Raw genomic sequence first — 18,100 nt, forward strand, 5'->3', positions numbered from 1 at the left:
CGGGTACTTATTAAACCGCCCTCGTACTTTGGAGGCAAATAGAACAATATGATAGAAATAAATTTCGACAGTCGGAGTCTCCGAATCGGGCAAAATTTCAAAATATATGTCATTTTCGGAAGACGTTTATTAAGCCTTTTCTTCAATGTGGAATAGCGAGGTTTTTTTCTCTATCATTTAAATATTAGAATCAAAATGTGAACAAACAGTAGTATAAATTATATTAAAGATGTATAAACATTTGTGATTGTATGTTTAATCTTATTAAATGTTAGTTTTTATGTTAAAATGCTGGTTTTGTGGTTAATTCAAGTTCATTGCGACAATTTGTTTAATTTTCACTTGAAATATCGAGTGTGTGTTCCTCTGGTAATTGTGAACCAAGTCTAAGAAACGGATGGTCTTTCAATTTAACATTGTAACATGTATACCAACGTACTTAGAAGATATTTTTGACTATGGGACACTCACGAACTCGAAGATACATCGTCACGGCCTCTTCTCTGCCCTCCACGAACATCTTGTGCCACCGAAAGATCATGTTTCTGGACATGGCTGACTCCCCGTAAGCCTGGTTAATCATACCGACAGTTTCGGTAGACGATTTCCCAAGCTTTACCGCAAATTTGATGGAATAACGCTGCTCCAAAAACTTCGGCATCGCGTTCCGTGACGTGGGTCGAGCGTGGAGGTTCGCGTTAACAGTGCTTCTCACTACACCACAGCTCAGAGCCGACTGCCTTTTTCAGGGTCGCTTGCCAACATACCCCCCTCCAATCGCAGCCCGTCAGAGCGGTGCTGGGCGCGCCTGGAGCGGCGCGTCCAGCTCAGGAGTCAGTACACTTATTTTCCGGACGAACCCTGTATACATAAGACGAATAGCATTGGTGGTTTATAAAACAGAAAATAAACATACTATTACCTACTTGGACCGTTGACAGTAGTTATTGATCGGTCTACCATATAAGGAGAACTTATTTCACCAAGACAACCATAATATTACGAGTGAAATACCTGAATACGATATTCGTTCAAGTTCTGCAGTCTCCCATTTTTTCCTAGAAAACTATGGCCGTTGAATCATTAAAAATTATCTATAATCATAGATCAATCTGTTTTTACTACCGTTATTTGTTTTAATTATCGATATGATTGTTATTTTGGATAAAAAAGAATAGCATAAAAAAAGGTAAAAGCATTATCAAAAACCTCACTTAAGTTAAGAAAGATATATGTATCGTAAATTTATCGAATCCCAATTTTGTTGCGATAAATCGAAAACTATATAACTATCAACCTTACAATCGATAAATAGTATAAAAATCATATTAAGTGCGATATATCGATTGGTATCGATGTAATAAACCACTTATACGAACACAAAGTAATATTTTATCTATGATAAAAGCGATATTCCTTAGAAAATTCACTAATTAATACATAAATAAAGCAAATACAACTGTGTAAACCAGTAAATGGCCGTCCAACTTATCATTCAGATTTCGAAAATCGATGTTTATTGGATAAATAACTTTTTATCGAAAAATATCGATTAATCGGGTTTTCACCCAAATTAATTTCGATATACTTCGGTATCAGTTGGCATAGCAAGCTATTCAAAGCTAAAAAAACAAGAGAAAATCGATGAATTCCAAAGAAACTGCGGGAGATGCCGCAACAGTAACTTTTAACTAAGTCATCCGCTAATGTGCATTTCAATGCAACAATTTCAGAGTGTAAAAATCATTCGCCTTGACTGGGATTCGAACCCAGATCCCTCAATATCCGGACGAACCCTGTACATTACAGAGAGAGAGAGGGAGGTTTGTTTGTACCGACGTGCATACGTTTGAACTCATCCGATAGCTAGATCATCCCATGGAACTAACTGGTTTAAGACTGTTGATATTGTTCATTGGACATCCTTTCAGATGCGTCTTCGATCAACAGCGCCTTGGCAGAAGCACGGGCGGCCATGGATAAGGTTGTGGACCAGAAGGCCTCTTTGGCACAAGCCACGGCATCATCCGAACCAGTCGAGAGGCCCAAGGAAGTCACACACAAGGTTAAACCCAAGACGGTCTCAGAGATGCTTCAAGTCCTCAAGGAAGTATCCTGCAAGAGGGAATTTGGAGAACTCAAGGTGAGAACGGTCGCTCTTATTTGCAAGGGTTGTGTTTGTGGTTATCGGGAAGAGTTTCGACGGAAAAGAGTATTTATTTCCCTCGTCGGATAATGCTATGGGTACATAATGATTTTCTCTTTATTTTCATTGATACTCACTGAAATGTAAATTGACAAAGCGTGGGAAGATTCATGGAAAGAGATGGAAAAGCCTAACCTTAAAAAGGAGAAAAAACGACCATAGTTTCGAAATTTCGACCATAGTCATTTGTTACATCTCAGTAGGTGGTGTTAAATTTGAAACTAAATAGTACTCTTCCAATTAACGGAGATGTTTTCCCCTCGGCTTAAGCACATACAGGGTACGGCAATTAAATCCGGGCATAGTAAACTTTTGTTTATAAACAAATCTGCTGGAAAATATTCAAATGGAAATGAAAAACCTTTGACATACGTACAAGTAGTGTTGGTATCGGTCAAGAGTAGTGACATTACCCCAATGTAATTACCCCCTAATTCAGCTGTGTCATGACCGCCTCAAATCTTTTTTAATCCTGAATCAATCGCACGTACACTCCCCTTATGAAACAGCTCTGTCCGTGTATCCGCGAATGCTGCCTACGATAGCGGGGTGCGTTGCGTATAGATGGGACACATTAGGGTCCCATGTCTCGTAGTAGTGTTTAGGGGAGGCGACCAACAGCTGAGGTCATCTGCGCCATAGGGGATGGGCCGGGAAAGTGTCGAGGGCATGCATTTGCAATACCCTGATGTGGGCCGGGAAAGCCTTGCTTCCCTGAGTATGACTCCTGGCTGTCTGCATCAGAGGACAAGGGTCATGCCCAGGAGCGGGAATAAATTCGGCTGTCGGCAAGGCATCAGGGTCAGTTGGGCCACGCATGCCGTGACCCCTTGCCCATCCGTCCTCAAGGCTCCGCCTGGGGACACGTTCACCATGCCTGCGTTTCTTGCTTCCCTATCTCCACCTCCGGTCCTGCTCCGCACGGTAGCAGACGATTAGGGTAACGTTTGCCGTGCCGATGTCTCCTAAAAGTGATCCCATCCCGGCGCTCGGCTCACTTTCTCTCCCTCTCCCTCCCTCTCATCGTAGAACGTAAGTGATATCTTATTTTTGTACAATGTGCCTTGTTTTGGGGAGAATATATATTTATATAATGTTCCTGGGTATTTTGGCCTAATTATTCCTAATTATCCTGCCTCTCGAAGCTCCTTATGTCGCCAAGCGCCCACTGCGACGAAAGGATGAAGGGTGGAGAGAAACCCAGTGTTGGCATTAGCCTACTACTCTTTACGAAAGGTGCCAAGGGGTGAAACAGCTTAACGTCCCATCCGACGGACGGTGTACTCACTCAAAGTGCCCTCCACAAAGCACCTCAAGTAGGGATCGAGATACCTCTGAGAAATATTCAACACTACCACTGGGATTTGAACCCGGGCCCTCTGGTCGGGAAGCCAGTACGTTAGCCCCTGCACCATCTCTTTCCCCTCCCTTGTCTCATTAATATAATTGGTCACTCTTATCTCGACTAAACTAGCAAACATAGGAGTAATAGTTGAGTTGGGGGTTTCCAGTCTGGATTAGTATTATTTGGAATGGGGGGTCAGGACTCCTATTGGCCGGAACACGTTAATAATATCATCTCTAAGAGAGTCGGTATTGGTCTTAAATGAGTTGTATTGAACTGGTGCCCCGTCTTGTTTGAAAGAGAAATATCGTCTCTCCTCAAGGCCAACAGTTATCCAATCCAGCATTTCACAATGACATCCTTCGTCAAAATTTGCAGATAGACTTATTTTGTGATAGTTGTGCCTTTTCAAAGAAATGTGACAAAGGCATGATATCAGCCTCACTGGAGGCAACACGTAGGTAGTGAACAGAGGCTGGAAATTTAGTTCAAGCAGCAATCGGGAAGTCCTCGGGGCCGTGGGCAAGCCAGAGATCCTTTCTCTAGTTGATCTTCATGATTCTGGCCTGGAAAATATTAGTAATAGTGTTAAACTTCTAGGGGTAACTCTAGATGAAAATTTAAAGTGGAAAGAACATCTGAAAAATGTTTCAATATAGCTTAATAAAGCTTGTTTTGGCATTTCAAGCATTAACAAAGTAATTGGAATGAAAACAAAACTTACTGTATTCTATGGTTATTTCTACCCTATTATGAAATATGGGATAACATTGTGGGGAAATGCAACTGGCTGGGAAAATATCTTTAAAATACAGAAAAAATACATCCGCCTGATAACAAATAGCAACTACAGAGAAACTTGTAGACCTCTATTTAAAAAAACTGAGAATATTAACCTTACCATCCCTATACATATACGAATTATTGCGGTATGTCAATAGTAATCTGGATATGTTCTACAGCAACCAATTCCATCATCACCACAACACAAGGAAAAAATACCTCCTAGACATCCCCACTCAGACTAAAAATTTTTGAAAACTCACCATATTATAAGGGCATTAACCCTCTTAGTGCGGCGGGCCGATATATCGGCTTTCGTATCCCTGGCGAAAAGTGCGGCGGGCCGATATATCGGCTCTTGCGTAGGCTATTGTTTAAATCGCTGTAACTTATGGTTTTTTCTTCAATAATTTATGGTTTTTGTGCTATCGATAGGTTGAATTCCATAGAATTATGTAATTAATTTTTTAATTTTTTATTAGCAATTTTAAATGCTTTTCAAAAAGTATAACTCTTACTATAATTTTTCGTTCAGTTTTGTACATGTTGGGAAGCTATGCCTAATTGTTTGCTCGTTTTTTTTTTCTGAGTGGTCTTTCCACTATGAAAAGCCACTGAAAGGCTACTAATCTGTTTTCATCTGTAATCTCTTGAATGTGTTGTGGTGTCGTGGTGTTGATATATAGCTGCTTATTCAGACTTTGTTGAGACGATGGAAATGAGAGCACTGCTTTGTAATCATTTTGGTTTCTCTTGCCGTCTATCCTATCTCATCATTTGCACCCTGTGTAGTGGATTACATTGTCAGCAGTTCCCTGTGAGTTAGAACTTGGTTTTTTTTTCTGCCTTTAGATTGTAAGCACATTGCCGCAGTCTCAAGGAAAGGGGAAAAGTCCCAAATTGACTCAAGTGAGAACAGCCTTTTCAACAAAATCGAACTATGCAGAGGCTGACAAAAAAATTTGCAATTTACTGGTTTTTCTTTATTTATTTATAATATTTTCTATATGTCTTTTTGATTCTTTATTATATTTAAATATCGTAGTTTAATTGAAAAATGTTTTTAAAAAAATATTAGTTTTGTGTCTAAAAATCGAAATATAATTGCTAGAAAAATATTCTTCAAATTTATGATACTGTAGTAATTACATTTATTTTTCATATAATGTAAATGTATGACATCAATATTAACTACAATATTATATTTTAAAATAATAAAACTGCATATGGATATCTAAACAAATAACTTCTTAATGTTTTTTTTTTCTAAGGTGATACATTTTCTTAAATTACCCTTCGCACTTCTCACTAGTACCCCTGAAATCCCCGCCGCACTAAGAGGGTTAAGATTAATAATGAGTTCAGGGTAAGATTAAAACACTTTGATAGTATAATTACAAAGAGTATTATGGAAAAAATAAAGAACATTTTAATTGAAAAGTGTTACCATTCAATACGGGAATTTTTTGAAGATAGTTGATGTTACAATATTGTATAATATGTATTTGTATGTATGTTTTTGTAATTTGTTGTTCTATTTTTAAATGTGTTGGACAAGGCACCTATTTGCGGGTAGCTGCCAGCTACCGAAACTTTGTAAATGTAATGTGCTAATAAATTATTTGATTGATTGATTGATTTGCATCAAGGGTGAAAATGTTCTCATGAGAGTATAATCTGATTTGCCCCTCAGCTTAATTGTTTAGAGAACACAATACTATGTTACAGCGAGCAGTCCGCTTTGATCTGGCAGCCTCGGATAGCATCTGTTGCACCTTCATTGTGTACAACTGGTATCGTAGGTCCTCCCCTGCCATCCGATGCCTTGTTCGCTTGATAACATTCAATTCTGCTACCAATTTCCTCAGTTATCCCCCCGGGTCCGCTGAAATCATCCCCTGAGCCTTCTGAATGACTAACACAGTTCGTAACACACGTTTCCTCGAATGAAGTTTCCTCGCCGGGTTTGGGGAAGCCTTCCCCAGACTTCTCCGAAGCATTATACTTAGCCATAATCACGTAAATAGTTGATCTGGGGTACCAGAAGAGTCGAACCACGAGGGTAATCCTAAAAGTACCCGACCCAACTAAGAAAACACAAATGTATTGGAAAAAAAATGTATTTATTTTTCAACATACTCACCTTTCAGCTCTGTATACACCTTTCCCAGTGATGCTGAATAAGTTTGATACCCTTTTTTATATAATAAGAACTGTCTTGCCCCTCAAAATAGCCATTAACTACCAGTAGATATCACTTCCTCACGTTTGGAAAATCTTTGAACTCAGAGCCATTATTTCAAGTTTGCAAACAGGAAATAATCTGAGGGGGTTAAGTCTGGCAAATATGCTGCTTGAGGTAGCAATTCAAACTTAAATTCATGAATTTTGGCCGTTGCAATAATGGATTTTTGAGCTGGTGCATTGTCTTGATGAAAACACACTTTCTTCTCAGCCAAATGCGGCCGCTTTTGCTTGATTTCTTCACTCAAACTTTGCAATAAGTTTGCATAATACTCGCTGTTGATAGTTCTTCCTTTTTCTAAGATAGTCAATGAAAATTATCCCATGCCAAACACAGAAAACCAATGCCATGACCTTGCCTGCAGATGAAACGGTCTTTGCCTTCTTTGGAGCCAGTTCTCCTTTTGAATCCATTGTTTTGATTGTTCTTTTGCCTAGGGTGTGAAGTAATAGACCCATGTTTCATTCATTGATATGAAACAGTATAAAAATTCTGCTTTGTTGCCATGAAACTTTGCTAAACACTCGATTGAAACATCTTAACGACACTGGGTTTGCTCTAGTCTGAGCAAACGCGGCACCCATCTTGCACACAGCTTTCTCATGTCCAAATTCTCAGTTAATATGCGATGTACCGCACTTTTTGAAATGCCTACTATGTCTGCTAGCTCGTGTACTTTCGGTTGACGATCACCCAGTATTACTTTGTGGATTTTCTTCACCGTTTCTTTGAGTCGTCACACCTCATTTGGTCGACCCCAATAGCGATGTTCTCGTCTTTGACAGCTTGTACTGTGGCCTCGTTCGTAAACTCTGCTGCCCAATTGTGTATTGTATTACTGTTGTATAAACGAAGGAGAAGGCGACTCACTTCCAGAAGAGTAGAATAATCCAGTTTAGCTTTAACTATATTGGTTTCGGGGCTTTGAGGCCTTTCAAATTAATAAAAGCAGCATTGTATCACATGTAACGATGACCAATTTTCTCTGTATTTTCACGAATTCACTGAGATATACACTATTAATGGCTGGGTAGTTAAAGAATCTCTGATGTATAACATCCATGGCGAACACTATCGATAATAAAGCCTCTTTCAAATGTACTCCATACTTATACGTAACATCTCGGCTAATTTGATGGTTATTATGACTGTTTACTAGATGCCTCTCATAGCTTATTCGAAATTTTATAACTCCTAAGTGGGATAACATTTATATCAATAATAGCAGCTCTTATCGATTTTACTCCATACCTGTATGTAGACATCTCGACCATTATGAGGTTATGACTGTTTACTAGATGTCTGTAGCTTTCAAGAACACCAATTGTAACCTCCAGTGGAGCAATGATATGGCGGGAAGTTCAAATTTAAATTTGTACGGAGATAAGCACCAAACTATGTAATCTTACTCTCACCCGATAAACTCCGAGAGTACGAGGACGGTTCAATAAGTACCCGTGTTTGACAACCTAATCCTGAGGGAAGTTTATGTTATCATCCTGTGCTGCCATCTATCAAACGACGGTGAAACAAATTTCAGACTGATTTAATATAGGTTAGTTTGGATTTGGCAGCCATTCGAGTGTAAGACGTGTTTTTCGAGATTATCGCTTGAAGATGGAAAAAGAGAGCAATATCGTTCAGTTATTCTCTTTTTTTTGTGTTTTTGGATGGGAAGAAATGCGAGGAGATGAAAGCAGAGTTGGATGCTGTTGGATGGGGACACTTCACTTTGCCATCTGTGACCACGGTTAGATATTGGTTCTAGGAATTTAAACATGGGCGAACATTTGTTTTTAATGAGGAGCGACCAGGACGCCCGGCAGACGTGGTTACCGAGGAAATCATTCAATAAGTCCATGCCATGATTCTCGCTGATGGACGAACGAAAGTGCACGAAGTAGCAGAGGCCGTGGGGGGTGCGTTGACTGGAACGGCAATTAATATTTCACATGAATAGATTGGCAAAATGAGAAAATTGTCAGCCCGATGAGTGCCGACGGTGGACAACAAGCCGATCTGGTGATCAACTTCGAAGCAGTGTTTGCACAGTAATTTAAGCGAGATCCAGAGGTGTTTTTGCGTCTAGTTATCACTGTTGATGAAACCTGGATTGATCATTACACACCAGAAACCAAGCAACAATCAAAAAACAATGGATTTCTCCCGCTGAATCTGATCCAAAGAAGGCAAAGATGGTTGAGACGGTCCAAAAAGGTCATGGCGACTGTTTTTTGGAATGCTAATGGCGTCATCTTCATAGTTATTTTTAGAAAAAAGAAGAACGTTCACTGGGAAATACTAGAGTGAGTTTTTGGACTGCTTTGACACAAAATTGAAGGAGAGATTGCTGCATTTGGTGAAACAGGTGCTGTTTCACCACGATAACACACCAGAACATTCTTCCGGAGTTGTCCCTGCCAAACTGGATTAACTAAGTTATGAATTGCTGCCGCACTCCCCCGTATTCTCCCGATCTGGCTGCCTGTGACTTCATGAACTGCATGAACTACACTATGAATTGCTGCTGCACTCCCCGTATTCACCCGATCTGGCTGCCTGTGACTTCATGAACTGCATGAACTATGTTATGATTTGCAGTCGCACTCCCCGTATTCACATAATCTGTGCCTGTGACTTTTTCTTATTCCCTAACATAAAGAAATGGCTTGCAAGAGAATAAAATTAAGCTCAAACAAGGAAGTTATCTCCGAGAGATAGGGTCGTATTTTGGTGAGAGTTTGACAAATCCTATTTTTTTTGGAGGGTTTGAAAAAATGACCGGAACGTTGAAAGAGGTGTATCTTTCTAAAAGGGGACTATGTTGAAAAATATTAAAAATGTTTTTGAAAAAATGGTTTCTTCATTAGTAACACGGGTACTTATTGAACGGCCCTCCTATACTGGTCTTAAAACCTCATCAATTATAATTTGTACCTCTGGTTTTTGTTAAAAAAAGGCTAAGTCGGCCGTACTTAACGGATAAATCTCTGTGTATTTGTTTATTTTTATTTAAACTAGTTTTAAATTGTCATTTGACTTCAACCCATTTATCTTTGCTGTTCCAGGAGGTTGATGTGCCGTCAGGGGATAAAGTGAAGCCTCCCGGTTTGAAAAGGTCGGCATTGGACGGTTCGGACGGTTCAGGTCAATCAGAACCGAAGCAGTTTATGCTGGGCAGCAAAGGTGCGGATGTCGAAGCCCTTTTGAAGACGCTAGACCCGTCCAACATACAGAAAATTCACATCAAGCATCCGAAGACGGGCAAGGATGTCTTGGTCACTAAAATCACGGCACCAAACCCAACCACGGCACGTGCCCAAAAGTTATCCCCGGACAACGTCAAGGCAATGGTATCATCCTCTCCGCAGAAGTCCACACCGAAAAAGAAGGTGACCTTTGCCCCGACGGTGGTGCAGCCGGTCAAGCAATCGGGAGACAATTCAAAGACCGTAATGATTAGCCAAGCAGTTGTTACGGTCAGAGGGCAACAGGGGACGGGGAACGCCAAGGTGTATGCTAATAAGGACAGCAAGGGGTCGTTTCCGTTGTTAGTGCCAGTCGATGCCATAGATAAGGTCACCAAGTCGAGCAATCTACTTATCAAGCATCCAGTCACAGGTTCGTGCCGAACGGTTTAACCTTTGGTTAAAACCTACCCACAATATTTATAGTATAAGTAGATATAAATACATATATATATATATAATATACATACATATATTTCTATATATGTATACATACATATATATATATATATATATATATGTATATATATATATATATATATATATATATATATATATATATATATATATATATATATATATATATATATATATATATATATATATATATATATATAACGATTGTCCGGAAAAACTCATACGAGCGGCACAATAATGGGCTGACACAACATAACACAAATAGAAAAGAATAGACACATATAAAAGAACACTTACACGGTAAATTGTTCGAGCTTTCGGCCCTCTCAGGGGCCTTCTTCAAGAGAGACTGAAAATATGCTATGGATCAGGAGAGGGGAAAGAGTTATGGGCGTGGAGGGGAGGTGTGGAGGGAATGCTGGGAGGGAAATTAAATATGGCGGTTAAGGGTGGGAATTTTAAAGGAACGGAAGGATAGTATGTAGGCGGATTCACGAGTTCTCACCTCTATGTTGGTAGCTGAATCAGGTAGGGATTCTAGGATGCTGAGGGAAAAACACTGGTCGAATGAAAGGTTGTGGGAATTGGCGTGTGAAGGGATAGGAAGAGAAGAGAGTGAGGCAGAATTACAGGAGTACCGGTGATTATTCATTCGGATGGATAAGGGGGTAATGCATTCACCTATGTAGAAGGAAGTGCAATGTTTGCATGATAAAAGATAAATAATATTTATCTTTTATCATGCAAACATTGCACTGTGTAACTACTTGCGTTGGTCATAACAATGTTTCTGACAAATCTAACTCCCCTGTCCGCTGAACTCGATCTAATTCCGAAATCAAATTTATCTTTTGAGGATAAGAAACATCAAATGTCAACATAACTATGAAACCTTGGAATTTTTTTGCGTGCTCTTAATGGTTAAGCATTCTCAAAATTGTGAGTTTAATTATTAGAACGGCTTTATTTTCTTTCAGGCAAAGGAATCATTGTTTCAAAGCTCATGAAGAAACAACAGGCTTCTTCCGGAGCACCCAAACCGAACGTTGAATCTGGTACCGTACCAGGGTCGAATGCCGCAGACCGCGAAAGTACCGAAAGGTCGACAGTCGTTCCTGCTGGTGGTACGAAGTCTCCTGGACTTGCTAAGGCTGTTGTTGGACCGACTGTGTTGACATCTGAGCCATCCACGGCTACTGTCAACGTCGTGACTGATGACGGAGATGAGTGTGTCGGTAGGGAAGACGTTGGCGGGGAAGTTTCAAACTACGAGGCGAGCTTTGAGACGTTTATGAGTCCGCAAAGCCCAGACGTCGACGGTTTGAATGAGGAGACTGGAGATTATACTGAGGTAATGTGTGCCTGTTCCCAGATCAAATCTATTTGCTCCGAGCTTAGTTCGATTGGTAATTAGTGTTACTTGCTTTCGTGACTTGAATTGGTTGATGGGAGTCAAATGTTATTCAAAGTGTTCTTTTTTAAGTTCTGGAAAGAGCAATATCAATCCTTTCCTAGACGTATTTTAAAATGAAAGAACCACAAGGTTTGTATGAAGCGTATCTGGTAAGAGTTTCGATAAAAATGAGATTAATTTCTTTCATATACTACCCTGTCTATTAAACACGCTAACTGAGGTCATTAAAAACTTCAATTTGCTTTAAATTCAGTCTTCTATAAACGTGTCAATGATTCTGTTGTTTATACCTTTTTCAAAGTACTCTCTCTGTCAATTCGTAGTAATGGCTATCTATGCCTTCTTCTTATTATTATTATATATTCCATCTCCTTCGTCTTCTTATATTCATTTCCACTGTTTAATAATAATAAAGCACCCTCCCCTTTGGAAGTCCTCCTCCTCTTATTCAAAGGCAGTTCAGTTCTTATTAAGGTTCTTCTTCTTATTTAATTATCAGTAGTAGTAGTTTTCTGTATCCATTCGTTTCTTCTTTGCTTTATTATTATTATTTATGGTCTGTCTCTTCTCCACAAATATTATTATCATCTCGTGTGCCCCAAAGTGTGATATGACGCGTACAATGTCCCTCCCAATAATTAATATGACATTTCAATGCATTTTATATCGGGAATATATAGGATAAAAAGTCGCAAAAAGGGACAAAGATCTATTTTAAGAATAATAATAATAAGGAGGAGGAGGATTGTGATGATCATAGGATCAAAGGTGATTTGAATTAATTGCCAGAAACAACGGCGAACATATCAATGTGCTCTCTGAATATAATGTGCTCCAAATGGTGTGCATTGTGTCATGGTGTCATTCATTGGTTTGTGTGTGTGTGTGCGTGTGTGTGTCATCAAGGATCCATCCATGTCCATCCATCCAATCATATCGTGGCATTTCATGGTAATAAAATAGTATTTTGGGCACTGTTGATAATTTACTATTAATTCAGTTCTACACTCTTCATCAGCTAACATTATCATTCGGATCACAGTTATTATTATAATGATGATTAGATAAGAAGGACAAGGGACCATTGCACTGTCACAATCAATGTAGTATCAACGTCAAACACAGGTGATGGGAATAGGAAGGTCTTTATAGAAGCCTTGCATCTTAATCCATCTTGGCGTCTTGTCTCGGCCATCTTCAAAAAAACGCTTAATCCACTTGGAAACCTGGGAGTTTTAACTTCAGGAAGCATTATCTCCGTATAAACAGCTGTCAGGACATTTCTCAGTAATTTCTTATGATAACTTTGACCTCTGTACTTCACTCTATAAACTTGCTATGTAGATTCAATGCTCTGTTATTTCGTCAATTTCCTTTTTACAGACAACAAACAGTATTAAAAACAAGAAAGGACAATAGAAACTATAACATAACTGGCACATACCATACTCACAGCTCACTGATCTGCCAAATCACACAGATGGCTCATTATTGGGTTGCTCAGGCAACTAGTGCCTAGCTAGTGGAGTGGGAGTCTATAGTCCAAGGCGTCATAGTCACCAGATTGCACCAGTTTCATGTATTTCTTGCACAGACCACATGTATATACATAAAGTCTTCTTCGTCTTCGCTAGCAGAGAGACGGACATATTCATTAGACTCTCTGCTCTTTTCCTGGTCGTCCGTCCAAAGACCTCAATGGAAACATGAAGATCCATTACTAAAAAGGAAAGAAAGACTCGTACTTTTCCACAGATTTTATTATACGGTACAACACGTTTCACCGACTTGCGGCATCATCAGGTACAAATTTTGCAAAACAGACAGAGCCAGAATATATACCCTCAGGACAGAGTGGGGGCGGGGAGGGTTGGAAGGACCTGAGAGGGGTTGGGGCTCGCAGGTGCGTTGATGGATCAACGCACCTGCGAGCCCCCACCCCTCTCATGGTCAAATGGTCAAATGGTCAAAACAATCCATCAACGCATCTGCGAGCCCCCACCCCTCTCAAATCCTTCCAACCCTCCCCGCCCCCACTCTGTCCTGAGGGTATATATGCTTGCTCTGTCTGTTTTGCAAATTTGTACCTGATGATGCCGCAAGTCGGTGAAACGCGTTGTACCGTATAATAAAATCTGTGGAAAAGTACGAGTCTTTCTTTCCTTTTTAGTAATGGATATTAAATACTTCCACGAAGTGAAGCCTGAAACAATAGAATAGAAACATGAAGAGTTTATTAGCGACCGAAGTTCTCTTTATAGCCCGTCCTCATCGGTTTTTATTAAGTTTTTAATTTAAAAATAATGTCTTGCGTGTGTTTATTTGAACTGTCAATGTATTATGTCAATATTATTGTTGGTACACTACGATATCAGTCTATCATTGGGACGGTACACTTTCAAACCGAAGACCAAGTCTTCTGAATTCAGCACATCATGTACATATCGGCATCTCAATTCAGAGTGTGCTTAGTTTGCGTACGTTTACGTCAGGAAGTAATTGTTTCTGATACATTTAATACAAACCATGTTTAATGAAGAAACACCCTTGATAACTCTCTATAATAATAATAATAATAATAATAGTAATAATTTAATCTAATAAGTTATCCGACCAAAATTTTAAACTCTGTATGGTTGAATTTACTCTATATTACGTATAACCGCTCACAGGTGCAATCAGAGTCAAACAGCGCAGCCCCCAAGACCGCAGAAGGATCTTCGGGTACACCAAAACCTGAGGCACCAGCAGAGGAGACCGGAGCAGCACCAAACCAGCACCAAAATGAAACCAGCAAAGCAGACGAGGGAAAGAACAGTGAGAAGACGATCCAATCCAGTCCCAACCTACCGGGAAATCTTAAAAAGGTCACCGAGGTCTGTGGTACAGCAGAAACAGGTGATATACCCGCTAAACCGGTGCCGGGGGCTAAAGAAACGGATAAAGAAACCATGCCGTCGACGTTAATTCAGAAAACAGACAACAGTGCCAATCAGGGGGGAGTCGTCAAGGTAATCAAGGAGGAATCGAAAGTTTTGGGTGTGCCAGTGCCAAAGGAGGCATCTGTGCCGAAGACCGAGGGTGGTTCTACGGTATCGGAGAGCGTAGTGTCGCAAATATTGAAGCAGGCGACAAGTAAGGTGAACGAAAGAGGGTCTATTCCATCTGAGGAGTTGGTGCAGCAGATATTGCAGGGTGTGGCTGGCAAAATGGCATCTGGTACTCACGGTATACTGTCTAATGCCGTGCCAGCCATGTGGGAAGGCGGGAAAGTCAGGACGTTGAATATAGGTGGCAAAACTGTCAAGGTGATCCTTGTCAAAGATGAGGACTATGAGAAGATGTTGAGCAAGTCCGTGGTATCCGGCATTAATCCCACTACATCTTTAAAGGGTGCAAATGCGGTACCCAGTGCCGTAACCAATGTGGCACCAAGCATGTCCATTGCGGTACCCAGTGAGACACCAAAAGTGGTGTCCAATGCGGTTGAAGCCAGTGTGGTGTCAAATTTGGGGCCGAAAGTGGTGTCTGGTGTTGTTGAACCAAATGTGGTGTCAAAAGTGGTGCCTGGTGTGATTGAACCAAGTACGGCATCAAAACTGGTGCCAAAAGTTGGGTCGGGTACAATTGAGCCAAGTACGGCATCAAAACTGGTGCCAAAATTGGTGTCCGGTACCATTGAACCAAGTGTGGTGCCCAAAGTGGTGTCCGGTGCAATTGAGCCAAGTACGGCATCAAAATTGGTGCCAAAAGTGGTGTCCGGTACAATTGAACCATGTGTGGTGCCTAAATTGGTGCCTAAAGTGGTGACCAGTGCGGTTGAACCAAGTGCAGCACCAAAATTGGCACCCAAAGTCGTGTCCAGAGGTGTTGAACCCAGTTTGGTGCCTAAGTTGGCACCGAAACCGGTTCAAAATTTGGCTCCCAAAGTATCACCCAACGTGGTATCCATATTAGCACCCAGCATGGTACCAATCGTGGCTCCCATCATAACGTCAAGCCTTGTACCGATTGTGGCTTCTACCGTGGTACCGGTCATGACAAATACAGTTGTGCCGAGTGTGATGCCAATCATGGCACCGAGAGTCGTGCCGAATGTGCCCACAAGTTCAATCGGGAAACCAATCAGACCAAAGGCAAAGACCGAAGTCCACGGTCATAGCAGCAGGGTTTTGGTTCAGGCCGTGGATAACTTTGCGAATATGGCACAGAGAAGCGGACCAAGTCACACACCGCGGTCCATTTCAATCCTACCGAAGAAGGAGAACAATGGTGGAGATCCGGGCATGCCGTCGAGAGGTTTCCTCGGTTTTCCTTCATCCCCGAGGGCTAAGGCAACCGGATTATTAGGCACAAACTTGGGAAACTATATCTCTACAGTGCAGGGAGGGAGTACCAAGATGGCAACCGTAGCCGTACCGCAAAATGTGGTATCAGTCCAATGTCCCACGGTTGGGGGCAGCAAAATGATTATGAGGAAGCCTAATATACTTTCGTCGGCTACCAGAACGGTTGCATCTACCGTCGGGAGGGTAACGGTTACCCAAAGCATCTCCCCGAGCGTCGCGGGTGTGAAACAGGGGTCGGGGAACATGCTGGAGACATCGCCGTCGAGGTTAAAAGTCCGCCCTGTGGAGGAGACGAGCATATCGAGGGAGTTTGAGAAGAAACAGCATCCGTTAGTGAAGGCCGCATTGTCTGGTCGTCCGATGGACTTCAAGGAGGAGCTCGGGAAATTGGATCCAGAGGATAAGCCGAGATTGAGTGACGTTGGGCGGTCAGAAGGGTGAGTATACAGGGTTCGAAAAAGCTATAATCACAAAAAAAACACGTCTTACACTCGATTGGCTGCCAAATCCAAAATAAACTCTTTAAATCAGTCTGAAATTAGTTTCGCCGTCGTTTGATAGATGGCAGCACAGGATGATAGCATAAACTTCCCTCAGGAATGCCCCTTTGTCGTCAAACACGGGTACTTATTGAACTGCTCTCGTGTAGCTATAATACTGATTGGTTTTGTCTCTGAGAGCCATCGACGGAAATAACTTGCAGTGCTTATTGAACCGTCCTGGTATACATATATACAGGGTTTGTCCGGAAAATAAGTGTCCTGAGCTCAGGAAAAAAAAATTATTACACTTTTACATATCTTAAGCTAATATTCCTCAAAATAGGACCCTTGTGAGTCGATACACTTGTTCCATTCCCATTCCTGGAACGCTCCCGCTAAGGCATCATCGGGAACCTCTCGAAGACTCGTCGTCGACCTCTTCTCTGCCCTCCGTGAACATCTTGTGCCACCGAAAGATCATGTTTCTGGACATGGCTGACTCCCCGTAAGCCTGGTTAATCATACCGACAGTTTCGGTAGACGATTTCCCAAGCTTTACCGCAAATTTGATGGAATAACGCTGCTCCAAAAAGTTCGGCATCGCGTTCCGTGACGTGGGTTGAGCGTGGAGGTTTGCATTAACAGAGCTCCTCACTACACCACAGCTCAGAGACGACTGCCTTTTTCAGCGTCGCTTGCCAACATACCCCCCTCCAATCGCAGCCCGTCAGATTCTTCAGACTCCTGGGCTGGGCGCGCCTGGAGCGGCGCGCCCAGCCCAGGAGTCAGTACACTTATTTTCCGGACGAACCCTATATATTATACAGTCTTCTTCTTCAACATCCATTCACTATTAATGCCGAGCAATCAATCCAATCTCTTCCAATCCATATCTTTCTTCTTCTTGACTCCTCCTCCTCCTTAGTAGTAATAATATCTCCAAAACAAACCCCTCTCTCTCTCTCTGTCTCCTCTCCTCTCTCAACCATAGATACCTAGTGCTATACTATACTTCCTTATTTGTTTTCCTTCTTTCGGTCCATTTCTCCATCCTTCTCCACAGACCCACATTAATGTATATATCAACTGATAAGCCTCCAGTCTACGTCTATCCTCCAGCTTCAATGACCACGTTTCCATAGCCACACATAGCTACGCTCCATATCAAAGTTTTCCAACGAGTCTTTTCTTAAAACATCCTTATAATCAACGTCCCTCTCATCTTAACTGACTCTTCCTTGTCTGTGAAAGCCTCTTTGCCTAATATAACGCAATTATTCTCCTTATGTCCCTACTTCTTACCTCCCTTAGCTGTTCCACCGTCTCTAGTTTTTGTACTCCTATTTAAATGTTTAGCTTAGCCTTTGTCTTTCTAGAAAATCGCATAACCTTTGTTTTATTAATATTGATTCTCATCCCATACCCGTCGCACTGAATTTCCAATTCACTAAGCAATGCTTGCAGCCCCTTGGCTGACTGACAAACTAAAGATTGGTCATCCAATCAAACCTAACTGATTTTACGAATTCTCCGCACATTTTCATTCCAACCTCCAGTTCTTCCCTTGCCTTTTTTAATCATTTCTTCTGCATACAGGTTGAACAGCAACGG

General features: G+C 41.2%; 1 protein-coding gene across 1 annotated transcript in view; it reads left to right on the forward strand.

Annotated features, from left to right (window-relative positions):
- LOC139693267 (uncharacterized) overlaps positions 1 to 18,100 on the forward strand; it is a 31,013-nt gene that overhangs the window by 5,372 nt on the left and 7,541 nt on the right. The window contains exons 3-6 of the mRNA XM_071591376.1: positions 1,932 to 2,143; positions 9,648 to 10,200; positions 11,222 to 11,595; positions 14,331 to 16,444. Of these exons, the coding sequence (XP_071447477.1) occupies positions 1,932 to 2,143; positions 9,648 to 10,200; positions 11,222 to 11,595; positions 14,331 to 16,444 (3,253 nt within the window). The remainder of the gene's footprint in view (positions 1 to 1,931; positions 2,144 to 9,647; positions 10,201 to 11,221; positions 11,596 to 14,330; positions 16,445 to 18,100) is intronic.

Source organism: Hetaerina americana, unplaced genomic scaffold (genome assembly GCF_022747635.1).
Source record: "Hetaerina americana unplaced genomic scaffold, ioHetAmer1.1.p SCAF_45, whole genome shotgun sequence".
Classification (NCBI taxonomy): domain Eukaryota; kingdom Metazoa; phylum Arthropoda; class Insecta; order Odonata; family Calopterygidae; genus Hetaerina; species Hetaerina americana.